General features: G+C 39.7%; 3 protein-coding genes across 8 annotated transcripts in view; 2 read left to right on the forward strand and 1 right to left on the reverse strand.

The window, feature by feature from the left end:
- ndrg4 (NDRG family member 4) overlaps positions 1–8364 on the forward strand; it is a 63144-nt gene extending 54780 nt beyond the window's left edge. For 4 of the 6 annotated variants that reach the window (XM_023353040.1, XM_014473945.2, XM_023353050.1 and 1 more), the window contains 5 exons: positions 1714–1761; positions 2069–2104; positions 2220–2271; positions 2413–2451; positions 4261–8364. In XM_023353040.1, the coding sequence (XP_023208808.1) occupies positions 1714–1761; positions 2069–2104; positions 2220–2271; positions 2413–2451; positions 4261–4415 (330 nt within the window). In that variant the 3' untranslated portion in view covers positions 4416–8364. The remainder of the gene's footprint in view (positions 1–1713; positions 1762–2068; positions 2105–2219; positions 2272–2412; positions 2452–4260) is intronic. The other 2 variants (XM_014473951.2, XM_005796256.3) reach the window with 1 other exon arrangement.
- Positions 8365–8631: 267 nt separating this feature from the next.
- On the reverse strand, positions 8632–12077 carry LOC102225948 (olfactomedin-4-like). The gene is made up of 7 exons (XM_005796368.3): positions 11966–12077; positions 11760–11882; positions 11460–11678; positions 11125–11281; positions 10713–10931; positions 10307–10475; positions 8632–9501 (listed from the first exon to the last, which is right to left on the reverse strand). Exons 1-7 carry the CDS (start codon positions 12017–12019, stop codon positions 9060–9062), a joined length of 1383 nt encoding a protein of 460 aa, XP_005796425.1. The 5' UTR covers positions 12020–12077; the 3' UTR covers positions 8632–9059.
- A 4145-nt stretch (positions 12078–16222) lies between these two features.
- Positions 16223–19489, forward strand: LOC102226209 (olfactomedin-like). The gene is made up of 5 exons (XM_005796369.3): positions 16223–16347; positions 16438–16596; positions 17651–17863; positions 17945–18077; positions 18336–19489. The coding sequence occupies exons 1-5, from the start codon at positions 16312–16314 to the stop codon at positions 19181–19183; spliced, it is 1389 nt and encodes a 462-aa protein (XP_005796426.1). The 5' UTR covers positions 16223–16311; the 3' UTR covers positions 19184–19489.
- The last annotated feature ends 1076 nt before the right edge of the window (positions 19490–20565 follow it).

Below are 20565 nucleotides of genomic sequence, written 5' to 3' on the forward strand. Positions count from 1 at the left end.
ATTTTAGTCTTTAGACTGAAGGCAATTAAATGCATCCCAGATTCATCAAAAAACTGTGAAACAGCCCTTTAGTTCAGTGCCGACAAGATGTGGATGTCGGCTAAACTGCTGCCGGTTTTTCTGAATGGTTACCCAAAAGTTTGTAAATGTTATAACACATATCATCATATATCAAAAGCTTGTATTGCACTCCATATTTCATTTTCTTCTTTAGAAAAATGAAATAAATAAAAAGAATTTCCTGAAGATTTGCATAAAGTGTCCAATTGAATTAATCTCCTCAGTCATGGTCAAAATGACACCATTTTGTTGCTGACCCCACAGAATCCTTCTGAGGGCCAAGAATGGCCTGCAGGCCACACTTTGGACATCCCCGAACTAAACGTTTCAAACGTCTAATACAGGAGATCAGTGTTTTGTAAAAATTGAGTTCTTCTGTCAGCAGCCTTCCTTATTTAGCAGAGCCTGTCAACATGAGTCAGAGTAAATAAACAATAATCTAATTCAAGCTCCAGGCAGCAGACCACCCTTCCCTTCCCTCCCTGCTCCCTCCTGCTCCGTTCAGTGTTTTGTTCTCCGTTCAGTGTTTTGTTCTCTGTTCAGTGTTTTGTTCTTGGCTCGTTAATTCAGTCAGCAACTGTTTGTTCTCATTCTGGTCAACAGAAACAGGTCAGCCAGCAGAAACCTGGTCCTTTTACTCCACAACCCCGCTGCCCCTGCAGGCATGCTGTCCATCTGTGTGTCTTTATGAGGATGATGCATATCTGCGATCCTATAGGTGTGCAGATATGCTTGTGGGCGTGTGTGTGCGGGCGTGTGTGGGTGTCTGCATTCTCAAAGGGACAGGTGTCTCCGGGGTTCCCTAGTTTGAAGTGACCCAGATATGCATGTCCTTCTGCACCAGTTAATCTGCAGCGTGCCCAGGTTCTCCTCTCTCCGATGGAGGCAGCAGGGAGGGATGTTGTTATGAAACATCCTACAGAAAGGAAACTAGAACGAAGATGAAGGTGAAGATGCGGAGTGTGAGGAAGAGGAGGGATGTAAACAGAAGTTGCTTTGTTGGCTCTAACAGATGACGGTCGAGTTTAACATTGAATGTTTTCTCATTTTACGAGGCAGGAGCTGCTGAAGTGATCTCCTTACAGTGAAATATGGATGAATTTTTCTATGTCTGAGATTTTCACACGTTTTCTATTTCTGTCCTGTGGCCTGACCTGCATTTTGTTGTCTTTGGCAGTAACCCACATCATTTGATCCATTAGCATCCAAGATTAAATGCAGCAGAGTGAAAAGAGCTGCCATGTGCATGATGTTCACTTCGTGTCTAGGCAGCATTGCATTACGTGAATTAGTGCACATCTGCCTAATTTATGTGTGTGAACACTTCAGCCGAGTCTCTGCCAGCCAGACTGACTCATCTCTGCAGCACACTGCACCATCTAGGTTACAGACACGCAGTCCACTTGAAAGTGTGTTTCACCGCTAATTCTGAGCAAGGTTTATGGATCATAGAGTTGTATATAATGAAAATGAAAAATAAAATGCAAGAACATAAAACTCAGTCAATCTGACTGAGTTATAAATTCTAAATATTCACAAAAATATCTCCTGTACTGGAGCTGCGTTAATGACCACTACTCTGCTGTAAAAATGCTAAAACTAAGTAAGACTGATGTATGATCAAACAATGCAATGTTTTATTTTGTCTTCAAGGTTGAGTGCAACTCCAAGCTGGATCCAACCAACACCACCTTCCTAAAGGTAACTTTTTGTCTTTATTTTACTTAATTTGGTTTAATTAACATAAAGAACCAATCTTAAGGCAGAATGTAGCTTATCAACCGTTCGGCTTTAAGTCGAGCCAAATGAATAAAGTACTTTGTCATCTGCATAAGGGCACATTTTAACTGCAAAAAGGATAAAAAACAATACTGCCTTTGGGTGCTCCTTTTAAAATTCACAAGTGGGGTAAACCGATGCATGCTGCTGTTGCTAATCTGATGCAAACAACAACTGGGGCCGAAATGTTTAAATCTTAGCGCTAATGTTTGATTTCTTCTCGTGGCAGATGGCTGACTCTGGTGGACTGCCACAGCTCACACAGGTAACATCACAAACACTTACAAGACTTCCTTCCAAACAAAAATAAACATCCGGACAAACAATGATGACGGCATTTACAGTGTGACTGAATTAAAAACCGATGAACTTTCTTCCAGCCAGGGAAGCTGACTGAAGCCTTCAAGTATTTCCTGCAGGGAATGGGCTACAGTGAGTATCCTCAACTTGTACTAAGATTAGTGAAAGTAACAGGAAGAAATATTGATAGTATACATATGATGAAAATGTTTTAATGCAGAGGGAGATGAATTGTTAATCTTACCCTCTGTCTTCCTTGCCCCGTTCTTTCAGTTGCTAATGTGAAGGATCGGAGGTTAAGTGGAGGGCCAGGTACTTCCTCCTTCCCATTCAGCTCTGACCTCTTACTGCTGCCCTCTTCAATGGCATTTTCAAAATTATTTCCATTTTTTTTTTTTTTTTTGGTTCATCTCTTGGGTTATGAATATTCTAATATTTTTTGGGCTGTGATTATCTGTTTCACTTTTTTATTTATTTCTTTTTAATCAGACCAAATTTTTCCTTCAGTGGAAAAATACACTGTCCTCACTCCCCGTTCCCCCATTCCTACTCCATCGCATCCCCGATTATGCTCTTTGCATGGCGTTATGCTAGCTTTGAGCAAAAGCATTCAAATTAAAGTCACAACAAACAGAATGTCTTCAAATGAAAATTATGCAAAAATGGGTCCCACTGGGAGTCGAGACATCCAGGTGGATATTTTTGCATATATGCTGAAAACCAGATGTTTTTATACACTGTATAAAAAGATACATAGCCTTCTTTTCAATAATTTCACAATAAAATTGACTACAATTTTCCTCTTATCTGAAAAAATACCAAAATTATGTCCTGTGTGTAAATGCCGGGAGAATGAGAGAGAATTAATGGAGATTTTATTTTACTTTCTTCAAATTCAGTAGTTTACATATCTTTCCCTAAAATGTGGCAGAACTGCCTCCAAGCCGCATGACTTTGGTCAAATCTTTTGGGTGTTCCTTCACAAGCTGCTTTTTACCCTTCCCTCTTGAGAAAACAGGTGTAACTGAGTCAGCATTGTAGTCTGTCTTGCTTTCTTACACCATTTCATCTTTGCTGAAACAAGTTTTTTGGGAGATCAGGGCTTCATAACGGCCTGATTTCACACAGCACGGATTTTATCATTTGCAGGCGGCTGTGGTCCCTAACACCGTCGACTACCGGGGGTTCTCTTTGTTTTCTGTGCACTATTCAAAAATAAATTGTGTTTAGAGAGTCCACACATAACTAGTGAAGACTTCAGATTAACAAAGGCAATGTGTTGTGCATTGCAGCTTATTTTTGCATGCCCATTATTCCTGTGTTTTGCATGTCGTGGAAACCAAAGCAGTGGGACTATTTTTATTTACTTCTTTAGCAAGATTTGTCCAAATACTGTTGAGATGTGTGGTGAAACACTTTAACTATTAACAAATCATAAATTGATAACTCAATCAATCAGTTATCACTTTAACATTACTGACATCTACTGACCTTTGGTGGGAACTTCGACATTTCAGACCTTTTCGTACAGATGAAACATATAATTTCAGAAATGATGTAGCCATGGGATTTACTTAATAAAATAGATGAACTGAATAAATTTATTTAAAATATACTGTAGCTCTTCTCTGCGACAGACTGGCAACCTGTCCAGGTGACCCCGCCTCTCGCCCAGAACGTTAGCTGGAGAACGGCACCAGCACATCCCGACCCCACTAGGGACAAGGGTGTTAGAAGATGGATGGATGGATGGATGGATGGATGGATGGATGGATGGATGGATGGATGGATGGATGGATGGATGGATGGATGGATGGATGGATGGATGGATGGATGGATTTATTTGTGTATCGTAACCTGAGAATAACATGCATGGTGCCAACACTGTGTCTCTCTGCTGACACATTAGCAGCTTTTTTACCAGCCCAATTTTTTTAATGGCTGCTTTACAAGCCAGTCAGCTGAAAAAGAGGTATAATCTTCAGTTATTCGCATTAGCATGTCCTCCCTACATCTCCCTGACATTACCTCATTACGTTGTGTTGTTTTTTTTTTTTTTGGAGGTGTGGGGGCTCTTTCCAAAAATCCAACTGCCTCTTCTTCTCCTCTTCCTCCTCTCAGTGCCCTCTGCCAGCATGACCCGCCTGGCCCGCTCCAGGACAGCCTCCCTGACCAGCGCCGGCTCCGTGGAGGGGTCCCGCTCTCGCGCCTGCACCAACTCCGACAGCGGCGAGGGTGTCGGTGCGGTCTCCCAGACCATGGAGGTGTCCTGCTGAGGAGCCACAGAGAAAAGGGAGGAAGAGGGGTAGTGGCGGGTGGAGAGGGAAGAAGAGGATCAAAAATAAGGCTTGATGAGTGTCAGCTGGCGGCTTTCTCTCTCTCGCTGTCTTCATCTTTGTCTGCCATCTTCTTCCCCTTGTCACTGTAAAATACCATCTATACTGCTTTTAACACATCCGGCAGACCTTTGACTAGCCACCCCAAACCCCTTTCACCCCACACTTAAGGATTTAAACTGCTGGTTTTGCTCTTGAAGTGTCATTCTTGTGTTTGCTAAGTGTTCCTCATTTAATTTGCCTGCACCCCTCTAATTCCCTTCCTTCCCCCCCCCCCAAGAAAAGACACACACACGTGCACCCCGACAAACTACTGGTTACCCACACACCGATATGTAATTTAAAAGCTCCTGTTTGTTTCGAAGGCAAAAATGAGAAGGAAAGCAGAACTTTTTGGGGGTGCCACAAAGGTAAAAAAATGAAAATAGATAAATGCATGTGGATTTTGGAAAGTAGTTTGTGTTATTTGTGAGAAATTGGCAGCATCTCTCTCTGAAATGCTTATGAGGAAGCTGATCTCCTGCCATAAGAGAGCCGATGGGAACAAAAAAGGTGCGTCCAGAGTGGGGCAGGTTTCATCACGTGGTCTTATCGTAGCATGATGTGTTAGACATGATGTGTTAGCTTATTTTAGAGCCTAGTTAGAAGCACACTGAAGCATAGCTGCACTTGGTCTGAGTTTAATTTTAAGATAGGACAATTAGATGTTGCCATCTTCCCCAGCCTGGCTCTGTAGATTTACGTTTCCATTGAAAATAAAGTGGAGGCAACTTTTCTCACCTGTGATCCTGGAAATTAAACTCCCATCAGTTTAAATAGATGCAGAGAGCTGATGCGTTTGGAGTAAGGGTGATTTTTATGCAAGATGACAATCTGGAGCTGCGTGGTTTCAAATCAGGCATGCAGTTTCTGAAGGATGTGCATTTTTCAAGTTACAGGAAAAGTAAAAACATTATGATCATTTCTAGGATGGTTGCAGTTCTGTGTTGCATGTTTATCACTGCAGTATGGTGACGGTTGAAACTACATTTTCTTGTACGAAATTTTTATGTATAAAAAGTATTTTTTATTGTTTAAGCTGTTTGTTTAGAGTTAAACTCATCTGTAAAAGTTTATACATTTTATGTTAGATTAGTGGTCATACTGAACCAAAACAGGATGAAAAGATGCTTAATTATCATGTCTGTATTATTTGTTCATCCTACGATGAAATACCTCAGATTTTAGAAAGTTTAGTTGTTTTTAAAGAATATTGTTAGTTCTATAAAATGAGTAGAATATTTTTATATTCCCTATATAACTGTAGGGAATAGTTTTCAGATCTTTCAAACTACTTCTCTGCCTTTTTGAAAGGAAAGTTACATCAGTCAGTCAACCAGAGATTAGATTTATCTTGAAAGACAATGATTTGTTAAAAAAAAAACAATTTTCTTTCCACCTGTTTGATAAAAGCATCAAAATTAGATATTCCCTTTATCTTTGTTCTACAAATGAATCTGCCAAAGCTCATTGGCCTACTTTGACACACTTTTTCTTTATGTAACCAGTTTCATAAAAATCATATAATGACTAGGAGTAAGTGGTTTAATGCATAGACGTAGGATAATCTTGTTTTTTGGGGGCGGGTTAGATTTAAAACTACTACCTCTATCAAAAAGCTGGACCACATTTCTTCTCTTTTGTGTTTTATAGTTGTTAGAATTAAAGAAAATAAGGAAGAGCCTGCCTCTCTACTCTCTTAGTGAAATCATTTAGGAAAATCTCCTTCTTTCTTGCATTTGTAAGGCCGGGCTGGTGAACATGACTGCTTTAGCTGAAACGTTCTGTATTAGTGGGATTTACTGCGTGCAGCTTTAAGGTGTGTGTAGGTCACTTCACGTTAAAGACAATCCACAACAAAATGATAGCTTAGAAATGTTAAACGCATATTTGCATGTGTGTGTAAATCTTGGTGCATTCCTATTTGAGTAGTACGTAAAAATAGAAACGTTTTCGTTAGGCTGATTAGATGGATGTTTAGAGTCATAAATGCGACACCCATCGTGGATCTGAGGCTCTTCTGCACCAACGCAGTTCTGGCAGTATCGGCTGTTTGCGGTCTCCGACGTGACAATCACACTCTGACCAGAAGCCAAACCAGAACAGGTTTGGGGAGTCGAGGCACCCGAGAATTTCCCTTACAGCGCCCAGCCCTGTTGCATGGATATACCAAAGCTGCACCCTCACACTTTCCACTTTCGACACACAAGCGCACATTTTCGCCCATTTACTGAAAGGAGAGCTGTGTGGGCTGGGCTTTGTGATGAGACTGTGCCAAAGAAAAACACAAAATGTACACAAGCTCATCGCTCCATGGCCAGTGAGTGATTTGGTGTTTACTCATAATCTCACTAGTTTAGCGCTTTTAGTCGTACAGCAAGAGTAGTTTGTGACTAAGGCACGTGCTGTCCTCTGTGAACTCTGGCCATCTTTACTGAGACTAAACATGGTGCTCCCCGGGTTTGTATTTAGCTGCATTAACGTCCAGTATTCATGTACTCTCACATCACCTGTGACTGACTTCCGTTTTTCTTTTTCTTTTTTTAAATGAAACAAAGCATTTCCGTCCCCTTTAGGAAGGGGCGTAGCTTCCAAATACTGAGGTGTGCGTTCCCTTGAGGCGGCCTGCCAGAGGCGGGGCTTTTTTGGCGCCATTTGGGCTCCAAGCTCGGAATGTAGGGCAACCCCCAGCCATCTTAAAAATAAAAAAAAAATACCCCCCTCCCTAAAAAAAAAAAAAAATCACAAGGTGCCCCGGCTCTCACAGGCAAGCCCAGCCGCACCCTAAAGGGCTATCAACTGAAGTCACTTTTCAAGAGTGTTGTAGTAACTGTTCTGGAGCACCAGGGGGCGACAGGGAGCGTGCAGAGAGTGGTGGCTAAAGCAGAGCAGAGAGAGATGCTGCCCTGAAAAACAGTTGAATGAATGTTAACGGAAAAGAATGTGAATCTGTTGACGCATGAGAGATTAACTGTTGTGGTTATATTAAAAAAATGTAACATAAGTTGAAAGCGGATTACGAGATCTGATCACCCTTGCGAGTGAATTTTCAAACAAATCGAGACTGCATGTAGCGGAGTTCGTGTTCAGTCATGTTTCAGTGTTTCTTCTCTTCATAAAAAACTATTTTCTGCCTTCTTACACTCTGGTTTCCTCCCACACAACTTCGACCCACACTGCCTGGGGGGCTCCTGAATGTATCTTGTCCCTTTTTTGAAGTGCTGTACGGTATTGTCATCCTACACCTCAATCTCACCACGGTTTGCACTTCTTCTCTGTGCCCCCACACCTCTTAACATTTAACCCTGAACATGAAAACAGCAGATCCTTCCTCCGCCTTCTTCTTTGAAGGTCTTTCAACAGAAAAGTCCATGGCTCCCTGTCAGCTACTCACTGGATCGGTTTGTTTAGGCCTCCTCGCTCGTGTAGATACTTTTTATTTCTAGAGCAGGTTACCATTACCAAACACTAACACTACTGTAACGTGAGAAAACACATTTCTGTTTCTCTCCCCTGCATTTTTATAGTTAACTGTAGGGTGTAACCTCATCTTGGTATAATGATCTTGATAAACGTGTTACTACTACTCTTATGCTTCTACTTACTGCCATTAATATTGATTTGTATGAAGCAATAAGGTCTTTTTTTTTCTTGTTTGTTTCATATTGTGGGAGTCTTCCCTGTTAGCTTGTTTCTATTCACAACAGTAGAAAGACTCTTACCTGCTTCGTTGTCATTCAGATGTGTAATGTAAAATTTTAATATATATACTATATAAATACAAACTTAGCTGTCTCTGTCCATGTACTGGTCAAGTAACAAGAAATAAAGACTAAGTGTCAGAATTGCAGAAGTTGTCACATTTTTTTTCTTCATTTGCTTTTAGATAAAGCTTGAAGAACTGCAACTACCAGCTGTTATGGAGCTCACTCACACCCAGCAGCGCCACCTAGGAAACATCTAACAGTATTGATCCTTTATGCATTTTCTCAGGATTTTACCAAATATTTAATTAGATTTCATTGGGATTTTATGTGATAGATCAGTACTAAGTTGGGCAAAACTCAAGACTAATAAAGATGGGAGATGGTTTTCAAAAAAAAAAAATTGCCAACAGTTTGCTGTAGATTTTTATTCAGACCCTTTCAATCTGATATTTCTTTTCTTGAGAAGGATTTCAGGAGTGAAAATTATTTGGACACTTTGTCAACCTGCATCAACTGACTGTAAAAATCATCTTGAGGACAGAAAATGGTCCTGGCATCCCAGATCTAGCTCTAAATCTAATAATATAAAGTGTGATAATTTTGACTAAATGTCATTTACCCTCTCAGATAATTTCTGGCTGAGATTACAGGCTATGACAAGAAAAGTTCTGTTTTCATTTCAAATAAATCAGACATTAAGGAGATGACATTAGTTGATGAAACTGGAAAGCAGAAGGAAGGTCACTTTTAAAAAGAAAACATTTTTTAAGACATAAAGAAGATGAATTTTCAGATTAGCGCAGTGCTTTCTGGCACTTATTCAGCATTACTGCTGCTTTTACCTCATTTGAAACAAAACCTTGTAAGAGAGCATTTGGGCATCACTGTACACATGCAACATCTGGTCCACTGGACTGTAGTTCAAGGACAGAATGTCAGAAGACACCTTATTTATGAAGATGCCAACTTTGAAATTCTCCTTTCCTGTCATCGTATCAAAAGAATAAAAGATCTCCTCTGTGTTTTTGCTGACAAAACGTGTAGCATAGAGGACGCCACAGGCCATGAAGGTGTTGGTCACGCTTCGCTTGTAGACTGAAGTCCGCCAGGTTCTGCTGAGCTTCGGCGGCTCACTCTCCTCCACCTTCGATAGAACCAGGTTCCCGTGGTCCTGGGTGGTGGTGTAGACCACCCAGACACCCGACTCGTCTGTGGCCAGGTCCAGGTCCGTGAACGGATAGCACTCTTCAAGGTGGCAGAAATCACCCTTTGAGTTGTACCTGGTAAACAAGCAGAGGTGATCACAGAGCAGTGTTTTAGTTTTGGACAGTTGTTTGAATACAACAAGTTGAAAACATTTATAAATCATGATGAAAAATATTTGAGATTATGCCTGTTATAGCTTAAAGTCAGAGTTTGATCAAGTGCAGCATTTTTTTCTGAAGGTTATTTAGTTATATCTAGCCATTATTGTCTTTCACTCACTCTCATTAACATAGCATATTACATAAAACTACTGAAATTCTGCTGTGGCTTTCAGGTCCCATCCACACAGAGAGCATTTTATGTGTGTCCGCAAAATGTTTCTGTGCATCAACAGTGAATCGGCATCTTGGGAGCCCAGAAATAATCATTTTTGAGAAAAGGTTCCAGTGTGGATAAATTTCAGGAAGCTGGTTTTGTGTTTCCGTGTGGCTGCACACACCGCTTCCTCTTTTAAACAACAATGACGGCAAAGCTCCATCACTCTCTCTTCCCCGCATGAAGAGAGAGTGATGTTTATTTCACCCTCACAAATAAACGTTGTGCCAGTCTATGTTTGTGGTGTCATTCTCTGGCAGCACTACAGAGTATCCGATTGACCCAGCATACCTACGACATCATTTTCTGTGGTGCTGCATCCAGTTGGATGGATGCGCGATTTTTCTTCAATTTTTCTCTGTCATCATTGATATTGACAGATTTTCACAGTCGCCATCAGTTTCATCAGCTGTTCATAGAAGCTCTTAGAATTGTTTGGAGTATGTTGTCATTTTCTGGATTTTATTCTTACATTCACAACTTCAATAAGAGTTAAGCACCAACCTGGTTCCTTTGGGTAAATCCAAGGAGGTCACACCTTTGGAGGTGAGGTTGAATCGACAAACTGCATCTTTGTTGTAGCAGTTGTAGTACAAGGCCCCTGCATACAGAACCACATTCGGCCCCTGGATGGTGTTGGTGGTCGGGTTAGACGGATGGATCTGAACATTTCCTAAGGACAAAGAAGGCGTAAAGCACTCAGTTTGAATTAACATAAAGGCGATTTTTAAAAATTACCCTCTAAGTGACATTTTCTATAATCGGTCGACCTAGACATGAAATATTCAAGCAATCAGTTCTCTTCTGAAGATAATCCCACACAAATTGATAGTTTTTACTTGACAGTTTGAGTTATTTTTAGTCAGAGAAATACAGATGTAATCAAGCCTGCGGGGGTTCAGGCTCTTACCTGGAACACTGATACCAACAATGAGAGAGCTCAGGCTGGAGTAGAGACGGACGTAATGAGCGTATCTGTTGCTGGACGTCAACATCACCCTCCAATGCCAGCTCTCCTTCCCCGGCTCTGGTTTGGGATCCCGACCCCAGGCTCCATACTTGTACGAACCGGGATACTCTCCAGCTGTGTGGACCCTTGGTCCGGTGATGTTGACGAGACGACAGGTGCCTAGGAGAATGTGAAATCAAAACATCTAGGAAGATATCAAGCAATACTGTATATTTTCACAGTTTCAACAATTCCCAATTTTCATCAGCAGGAAACTTCCTTTAAATGACCTATTTATGATCCAAACAACCATTTTCTGTGGTTCTGTTGAGCTTATGTGATAGGTTGTTGCATTCAGAGGTTTAGAACTTACCACCAATTGGCTGAGCAGGTTGGATAGTGGGGATAACTTCATTGTTTCTGCACTGGTCCAGGTCTCTCTTCAGTCGCTGGTTGGCTTGTTGTCTCTTCACCACCTGCATGGTGTCAAATTTTTCCAGCTCCTCCATCTCTTCCTTTACATTCTCCAACTAAAAAAAAACAAACAAAAACCCAATGAATGTCAATTAATGATTTGGAATTGTTGATGCCCTGTTAATATATTTAAATTTCTCTAAATGTGGCGACATTGATGAGATACTGTAAGTGTTGGAGTAGTGATTCATTTAAAGACAAAGCACTAAAACTACTGAAGGGTTATGAATTTACCTGCTGAGCTACGTTTTCACTGAGGTGGTCGCTCTCTGTGGTGGTTCTGTTGAGCTTATCAATCATCTGCTGGATCTCTGCGAGCTCGTTCTCGATGACGTGCAGACTCAGGACTCCGAACAGCTGTCCATCATCCTCCTTTTCCAGCATCGCTACGTCCTGCTCCAGCTGGGGCAGGCGTCGACTCAGGCCCAGCAGCAGGCTGTCTAAGGCAGCACTCTGTCGGAGCAGTAAGTAATCAAGCAGTGCACGGATGTAAACGCACAGTAAGTCCATCTGAAAATGAGGAGACTGGCCTACCTTCTTTGGAGTGATGGTGTTTGTGCAGCCTAAAGCGGCATCCTGTGCTGCTTTTAGCTTGTCGTAGGGAAATTGTTTCTCTGAGCTTATCAGCTCACACCGACAGTCATCTGACGGTGCTTTCTGAAATAACGACACATTACAAGCAGAGAGAAATGAGCAAATAATTGATATCTAGAAATAAATACCATTAATAACCTTCTTACCTGCTGGGTGACAGTGAACAGGGCCCACAATGGAAGGACGGCAAGCAGCTTCATGATGCATCAGAGAACAAATCAAACTGCCTCGCTGCAGCACCAGCTACTCTTTCATGAACACTCCCACACGTTCCTGTATGTGAGTCGGTGGATTTGCATGCTTGCAGGGTTTCACTTCCTCTCTGCGGTTGGGATTGCAGAAAAGTGGGATTTCTTCGTTCCACCTGTTGAAGAAACACACAGAGATGGGTACAATATACAAGGTCATTGCTTCTGGGTGGACGGATTTTACAAAAACAAGAGTTGTTCAAGCCTGATATATGCATTGCCTAATCAGTTAGTGTGGAAAAACTTTAATGCCTGGGAAAAACTCCTGTTGCTCAAAATCCACTTAGAAAATGCACAATGATGCAAAAATGTTCTCAAGTTACATTTTATTTTACTTTGATTGAGTTTATGACATTTGTCTTCCTTTATAAAATTTATTATTATTTCTCTACTTTTTGTTTTCCACAACACCTTCCAAGTTGGTACAATAAACAATGAAGTTGCTAATCACCTTCAGTATGTTGACCAATATACAGAATGAGTCATTGAAAAGTTTTCAATAAATAAATACCATTAAAAAATGTCCATGCTACAACCAAACAGTCATTATTACTTTGTTCTTCAGTTTTATTATTTTTGTATTTAACGCTGACACAAAGTAACCCATAAGTGAAAATTTAGTGGAAGATACTGCAAGGCATTTGTAGATGGATGCTTAAAATTTTAGTTACTGATGCATCATTGCTGTGAATGGAACAAGATTCTGTATTAATATCTATAAAACCTCAGGGATTTTGTTTTGAAATGGAAAAGAAAGGATTAAGAATATTTTTGACATGTTCTTTTACAGGGCAACTTTAGAGCTGAAATGTTATAAGAAGTCAAACAATAACAATCATGAAAAAAAAGGGAAATGAGAGAGTCCTTAGGCGCCAATATTTGTTGTGAAACTCCATAGTTTTAGTTGTTTTGCAATTTCAATTCCATGTGAAATCTGTCAAGGTTTTGCAGTCATTTCCATTCAGGTTTTTCACATCATATCAATTTATGAAAGCTAAATCTCTTCAATTGTAACTCCAGAATAAAATCAAGATGTAATGCAAAATATTGGGTCTTAAATTAATGTGAAACAGCAGAAAGAATCAAAATTGAAAATCTCATTTGATTGAACATTTATATCAAAAAACATTATTTATAGAAAAGATATTTGTTGTTGGAGCCAGCTGTCCCTCATTAATGAAAGAAGAAGTGATTTTCTTTTCGTGAAGTAAAACTACCACATATATTAACGTGATGGAAATAATATCTTTTGCATTAAAGAAACAGGAAATGAGTGACTCCTGAGTCAGCCACAGCTGTTGTAAAACTAGCTACAATTTCCTTTTCTGGGGAAAATTTTATATCCTCAATGCCTCTTAAATTGAAATAAATAAAGAGGAAAATCATAGGTTGACATGCAGAGGCTTAACAATTAACATTTTACCTCAGACATGGGTTTATGCAGTATATTGTTTGATGGCATACACAATTTTTAAACGTTTTAAAATGTAAAGTGAAGTTGTGATTTGAAAAATTTCATAGTTTGCACAGAAGAGCTTCTTCATTAGCAAGGGTGGTTCTGTTTCCTCTCTCTGCTCTAAAATAATACCAGTTTACATATTGTTTTCACTTGCTATTGTTGTAAACACATTAGCACATAGTCTTACTTTTAGGGGTTCAGAAAGGATGCTGAAATAATAATAAATAAGTTTTACACAAAAAAAGAAAGCCTAATATTGTTATTGTTTTAATTTGTTTGTTGTTGGCAGTTTGTAGAAAAGGACATAATCAATGTAAAATTATTTAGACTTGGAGTCAAGCTATATCCATTATATTTTTTATTACACTTTGCTTTTTTGTTGGTGTTATTATTACTTGTATATAATTTTTAAAAGAAACAATCTATAAAGGATGGCAGTTTCTAGCTAAATAATTGACAAATGACATTATGTTGTCTCTAGTTTTAATCATTTTATTGATTATGAACTGCTGGAAAAGATGATTTTTGTCATCTGCATAGAAGACAAACATCACCTTTGAACAAGCAATGGATTATAACACTTGATTTAGAAAAAATGATCTAATACTGCAGTACAAATAAAATGTGTTTTGTTCAAACTTGTCCTCGAGGACAACATTTAGATGGCTCTCTGCTTCAGCACACCTGGCTCCAATATTAGCTCATTAGCAGCATGCTGTAAAGCTCGACTGCATGCTAACAAGACATTTAATTCAAGTGTGTAAGTCAAGGAACAAATCTAAAAAGTACAGGACTCAGGCTCTTAGGTCTGCTATATCAGTTTGAGCACTAGCGGAACAAGTCAGAGTCGGGCCAGGGGGCCGGGGCTAATGACACAGAAAGTGGAGCTTACAAGTTTCACCACTACGGAGAGCGACTATGTCATTCTGAAATCCATCTGTCATGAAGTACAACAAATCAAGAGAACAGAAACATCTGGAAGATGTTCTTCCATTCGGCTCCAATTTAAACCTTAACTATAAAAGCCATACTGCTGTCATGGCTCAAAAACGCTCAACCCGAACTGTTGAAAGCGACTATAACTCAGCCTTCAGTCCCTGACATCACTGCTGTACCACCGACAGAGAGAAAAGGGGATGTAAGCTATGCGGCTGGGTTGATACAGTTTACAATCAGACTACAGTTAACTCACACTTTGTGAATAATGTCAGAGTTGCTATCTGTAACTAGTCCGGCTCCTTCGCTGGGCTGGCAGTTTTGGTGGGTCTGAATTGCTGCCAACAAAAATCCATCTCCAAGACGAGAACAAAATATGCTTCCAGTTTTTGGTTTTTCCTTCCTCTCTTTTTTCCATCCTTTTCACTTTGCCGCTCCATGGAGCTCAACTCATGTTAACTTAGTCCGTAAAAATGCTCTTGGCAAACTGTGTCAATTGGCACAGTTCGCCAAGTGACTGATGATGACGTTGGTGGACAGCTGGTGACAATCTTTACCCAGAATACCAACACATTCTCACTCCCGACTTGTCATACTGAGGAGTATATGAGTTGTGACAATTTCTGACCATGCGTCACATATTGACGCGAAGGGTACCCTCTTCGAGTCAATATGTGACAACTTGGGTAGGTCACATGTTTTACGTGGAATTATTGACGCAAAGGGTTCTTGCAACCGCTGCCGAACCTTCAAAACCCGACGATTTGGTTAGGTTTAGGGCAAAAATTACAGTAAGGCATAGGGTAAAACCCCTCGCGTCACATATTGACGCGAAAGGGGTGCCCTGTGCGTCAATACCCTGTGACGAGGACGGACCGTCCGATGCGTCAATATGAGTTGGGAGTGAGGATGGGTTGAGAATACACTTGGATACAATATGGACGACCCACTTGTAATTTTGTGTGTTATAAAGTTAAATGTAAGAGTGAAAATAAAGTCATGTAGCACAACATTTTATACCCACTATGTCACTAAAATTAGTCGGTCTTGTAAAGTTTTGAACAATTACTGGAGCAGCCTACTATATAATTTACTGGGGCACCATTTTGTATAGTTCTACATACACCATATCAACAGGAGAGAGAGCCCACCTTCTCCAGCTCTCATCAGACTTGGAACTGCAGAAAGGCTTGAAACCCTAAAGCAGGGGTACCCAAAGGCGGGCATCCTATTTTAGTTCTCTCTGGTTTAACGCACCTGGATCAAATGATGGCTCGTTAGAAGGCCTAAGAAGAACATTGACATGCTGATGAACCTGAAAAGGTTGTTGGTGCTACCAGGGAGAGAACTAAAACATGCAGGATGCCGGCCCTTGAGGACCGACTTTGGGCACCACTGCCCTAAAGTCATATTCTGCCTCCCATCGGGCACCCTGAAGCTCCGCTGAGTTTGAGACCGCTGGCATAAGAGATTTGTTTGAAATAATATAAAAATGTAGTAAACTGCAGAAATGGATGGATGTCATCATTCTATTCAGCTCAGTGTTGCTGGTTCAATGACATGTTGCTGAGTTGAGAGGGAGGAAGTGATTTTGTTTTTCAGGGCGAAACAATGTGTGTTCCAAAAACATGAAACAATAACTCTTGCATTAAAAAGGGGAATGGGCGACTCCTGAGTCAACCATATTTGTTGTGAAACTTTATAGTTTCCCATCTTTTGTGGGGTTTCATGTGGATGTGAAAGCTTTCTGTGGTGACAGATTTGTGAATCATCAGAGGGTTTGGTCGTAGTATTTCAGTGAAGGGAGAGAAAGGGGAGATATTTGGCATTAAGGTGTCCTGCCGTGAAGATGCTGCCATTTCTCCTTCTTCTGCTAACATCCCTAGTGAGTTTTAAATCTATTCTTGTTTCCTTTTGTTAATCCAGCTTTTTACCAGTGTTCTGTATACTGCATTGTTTTTGTGTGTAACTGCAGAAAGGTGGAGATGCCCAAAGTGTGCTCGGCCGGAGTAAAGACGGCTCCTGCCATTGTGAGGTGAACTCCACCATGTGGTCCTTCCCGGTGCTAAAGTACGAAGCTGTGCTGCTGCAGGTTAAAACCTGTGAGGGATCTCTGAGCAGTCTGCAGGAACAGGTACAAAGTAAAACTGCTGTCACTGATATTTTCCATTAAATTATTTGGATTTTATGAAAAGACATCATGTTTATTGCTTAAATACATGTCAATTAATAATGATACTTGCATTCCCAGACTATCGTTTATACATTACACAGTAAAGGATTATTAAAAACTGTGCTGAGAAAGTTATATGACATGAGGTTGATAGATTGAAAACATTAAACTGCACTTATTTTGTTGTATTTTTACTTCTTCAATAAGCAGTAAAAAGTGGAATTATTATCCTAACATAGAGGGCAAATTCGGCATTTAAACTCTGCACTTCTGCCACTTTTTTTTATCTGTATATCTCCATATACTTATATATAAACATATACATTCTCAGTTGTAAAACTTTTTACGCTATATGTCTAGTTATTGTACATCTATTTATTAATTGTTTAGGATAATTTTAGTTAGACTGTGTCTTTTATTGTTACTCAATGTTAGTAACGCCCTGTCTTGTATCACTGTGGGATATTTCGATTCCCTTGTATGTCTGGACATGTAAGAGGAATTGACAATAAAGCTGATTGATTGATTGATTGATTGAAATGTTCATGACAGAATGACACAGAATAAACTGAATAAAAAATATATATATTAAATGTAAAATTGATTTCTGTGCCCAATAAGCCCACAACCCAACAATAATGCCAAACCGCATTTTCATTAGTCCTTTACATCAGACTCTTTCTGATTGTTGTTCAGGGTTTTATTCTTCCTTCCATCTGCCCCCCATGTAGGTATAATGTGGCTAAATAAAGCTTAAATATGAAAATCCTCTTTGACTATTCAAATCACTTGGATTATTTTTAAGGAAATGGATACTGGATTACATTTTCTTTATTTTTCAGTGGAACATATGTAGCTTCACACAAAATTGCCAGGCTATGATGTTAGCATCTATGAATAAAATCTTGTCTGTATATATATACCTGTATATATACCTGTATATATACAGGTATATATATATATACCTGTATATATATATATATAACACTGAGTTTCTATTTCTGTTTCTCCTCAGGTGTTGCTCTCCACCACTCGTCTTCCTCAGATTCAGGCTCAAGTTGAAAATGTGACAGCCCGTCTTCAGCCCTTTCAGTACCTTCGCCACCAGGGCCTGTACACCGCACTGTCTCTGCGCCTGCTGGGTCAAGAACTCAGCCAGCTAGAGATCGGACTCAGTGCAGTCCACACCCAGCTGAACAACACGCAGACTCAGAAACTTTCCACAGAGGTACAACAAAGTGCAGAAAAATATGGATTCTCATAAATGTTTACCGTTCTGAGGGGATGTGTGTTTATGTTTGTTTGCTAGGTGGGTAAACTGCGTAAAGATGTAGAAAAGATGCAAGTCTCAGACACTATTAATCTAAAGACCGTAAAAGAAAATCTCCGCTACCTGAAGAACAGCGTGGAGTCCTGCAAGACAATTCCCAAAGACTTTAAAGGTAAGTTGTTGTATTAATCAATTACGACATGTTCAGTGTAAACAGTAGGTACACCATCCACCATTTTTAATTCTGGCCTACCTGACTTCATTTTTTTGAATGAAGTCATTAAGTGTTGATGCCAAACACTTAACTAGTGTTTGGCATCAACAGATGCACTGCATTGCAAAATATAATAATCATACCAGTCCTGTGAGAAACACCTAATGAAATATTGAAAGTGTAATCTGTACTCAAGGCACTTTTTCCCCGTTTCAGGCCAGCACAGGTACTGCATGAAGGGTCTAATTACCAACATCAGTGAACCTGTCACAACCAGTACCAGTCCCTATGGTAAGAGCTACATCTCTGGATCATGGGGCAGACAGGCAAAGATGGACGCAGAGGGAGAGAAGGACAGCTACTGGGTTCAAACTCTGCTCAACAGCCACATCTATGGTAACACCCTCCGTGTTTACCAAACCTATGAAGATTTCATGGCATCTGTCAACCATAAGGACTACACCCTTGCCCCATCCTTCAATCATGCTGATGCCGTCGAGGGTCCAAGCGGTGTCCTGTATGGTGAAGCTCTGTACTATCACTGCTACGGCTCTGCCGACGTCTGCCGCTATGACCTGAAGACCATGTCTGTCAAGCGGGCGACCCTTCCAGGTACTGGTGTTGGGATCAAAAACAAGTTTCCATATTGTTACTATGACTGCCGCCCGCATAGCGATGTGGATGTGGAGGCCGATGAAACCGGGCTGTGGGTGATCTACACCACTCTCAGCAACCATGGTAATCTGGTAGTGAGCAGGTTAGTTTGGGATGGCGAAGCTCAGACCCTCACCGTGACACAGACCTGGGAGACGAGGCTTTTCAAGAAGGCGGTAAGCAATGCTTTCATGGTGTGTGGTGTGATGTACGCCACTCGCTATGTGAACGATTACAGAGAGGAAGTATTCTACGCGTTTGACACAGCTACTGGTAAAGAGGACAACTCTCTTGCTCTGCCACTGGAGAAGGTAGCCAAAGGAGTGGCTAGTCTGAGCTACAACCCCATCAAACGGCAGATCTACATGTACAATGATGGATATCTTCTGGCCTATCAAACCTACTTTTGATTTCATTGGATCATTTTATTTTTGAGCTAAACTGATTCAATACAACACAAATATTACTCAAAAACGATGCTTAATGAGCAAAAGTGTTGGCTAAACAACAACAATGGCCAATCAAAGATGTTAGCAAGTGGTGACTTATCATCAATGTTGGCTTTGCCATTTCAAAAACGTTGTATAATTAATGATGGTCGATCTGTAATGTGTAATGTTTGTTAATCCTGCAAAACTATCTGAATAAAGATGTTATCTAGCAAATTTTTACCAAACAATATTGTCAAAGTTTATATAAATAAAGGATAAATCTTGTGTTTCAGTGTGGGTTTTTTTTCATGCCACAACACTTAAACATGAAAACTGTAAAACATCTTGTAATCTTTAAAAAGTACGTGTAATCACACTGGGATTTTTTTTTTTCATTTGAATGTTTGCTGCACACTTTTGAATCAATGTGTAGGAAATTTTTCTCTTTTGTGTCCCCTCTTCAAAAAAAAAGGTTTAATATTCAATGAAGTATCCCTTTCCAATTTCTTTTAGAAGAATGCTAACATTGTCTCTGATAATCTTAGTGCTGGCTGGTTAGGTCCAAAGTCTCTAAAACGTTGCCATGGTAACCTATAGGGTCAGTGGCAGCTGCTCTTATCCCTCCTTCATCCTCAAATATTATGTGTAAAAATGATATTTTACACATGACTAAAATATTGCTCTTATATGGCAAGAGCCATAAATTACAGTTATAATTTTTTAAGAGATTTTTTAAAATTGTATATGCCTTTAGGGTATCACATCCCAAAATGTCTGAAGTCTATTATTTGCATTTTTCCTGGTATTTTTTACTTTACAAGGCAGCCTGCAGATGGAGCAATTGTCCAATGAATTTACATACTCACTCAAAATGAAGCACTGTGATTTGCCATCTTGTGAGATTTTATTTATTAATTTTTTGTTCTGTTTTTATGACAAACTGTTAATATGTTTTTTGGTATTTATTCACATTTCAACCAAAATTGTATGCTTAATATCAAGGACATTTTATAATTTATATAAGCAATTCTCAGTAATTAGTAGAAAAACCTAAATTTGCACTACAGCACTGAAATTATTTTTATAACTGTTGACAAGTTTTTTGTGTGTTTATCTGATCATGTTTGACTATTCATCTTTTGAAATAAGTTCTAAAGACAGCATATCACTCTTACTATTTTTTGCACTAATACAAAAAAATGCAAAGGCAGTGTAACTAATTACTAAAGTGTTGAGTGTATATCCAATAAAATCAACTGCATTTAGATGTGTTATTAAAATTTAAAGACCCCAATGAATTCATTTTAAATTGAAGTGTTATTTTTTTGTAGTGTTTCTTTATTGATGTAGGCGTTTGCCTA

Source organism: Xiphophorus maculatus, chromosome 2, assembly GCF_002775205.1.
Source record: "Xiphophorus maculatus strain JP 163 A chromosome 2, X_maculatus-5.0-male, whole genome shotgun sequence".
In the NCBI taxonomy this organism is placed as follows: Eukaryota; Metazoa; Chordata; class Actinopteri; order Cyprinodontiformes; family Poeciliidae; genus Xiphophorus; species Xiphophorus maculatus.

Coding starts and splice junctions, on each gene's coding strand:
- LOC102225948 (XM_005796368.3), bottom strand. CDS start 12,019: ATGAAGCTGCTTGCCGTCCTTCCATTGTGGGCCCTGTTCACTGTCACC. Junction 10,476..10,712: donor TGTTGGTATCAGTGTTCCAG/GTAAGAGCCTGA, acceptor CTTTGTCCTTAG/GAAATGTTCAGATCCATCCG. Junction 9,502..10,306: donor GATTTACCCAAAGGAACCAG/GTTGGTGCTTAA, acceptor CTTGTTTACCAG/GTACAACTCAAAGGGTGATT.
- LOC102226209 (XM_005796369.3), top strand. CDS start 16,312: ATGCTGCCATTTCTCCTTCTTCTGCTAACATCCCTA. Junction 16,597..17,650: donor TGAGCAGTCTGCAGGAACAG/GTACAAAGTAAA, acceptor GTTTCTCCTCAG/GTGTTGCTCTCCACCACTCG. Junction 17,864..17,944: donor CTCAGAAACTTTCCACAGAG/GTACAACAAAGT, acceptor TTTGTTTGCTAG/GTGGGTAAACTGCGTAAAGA.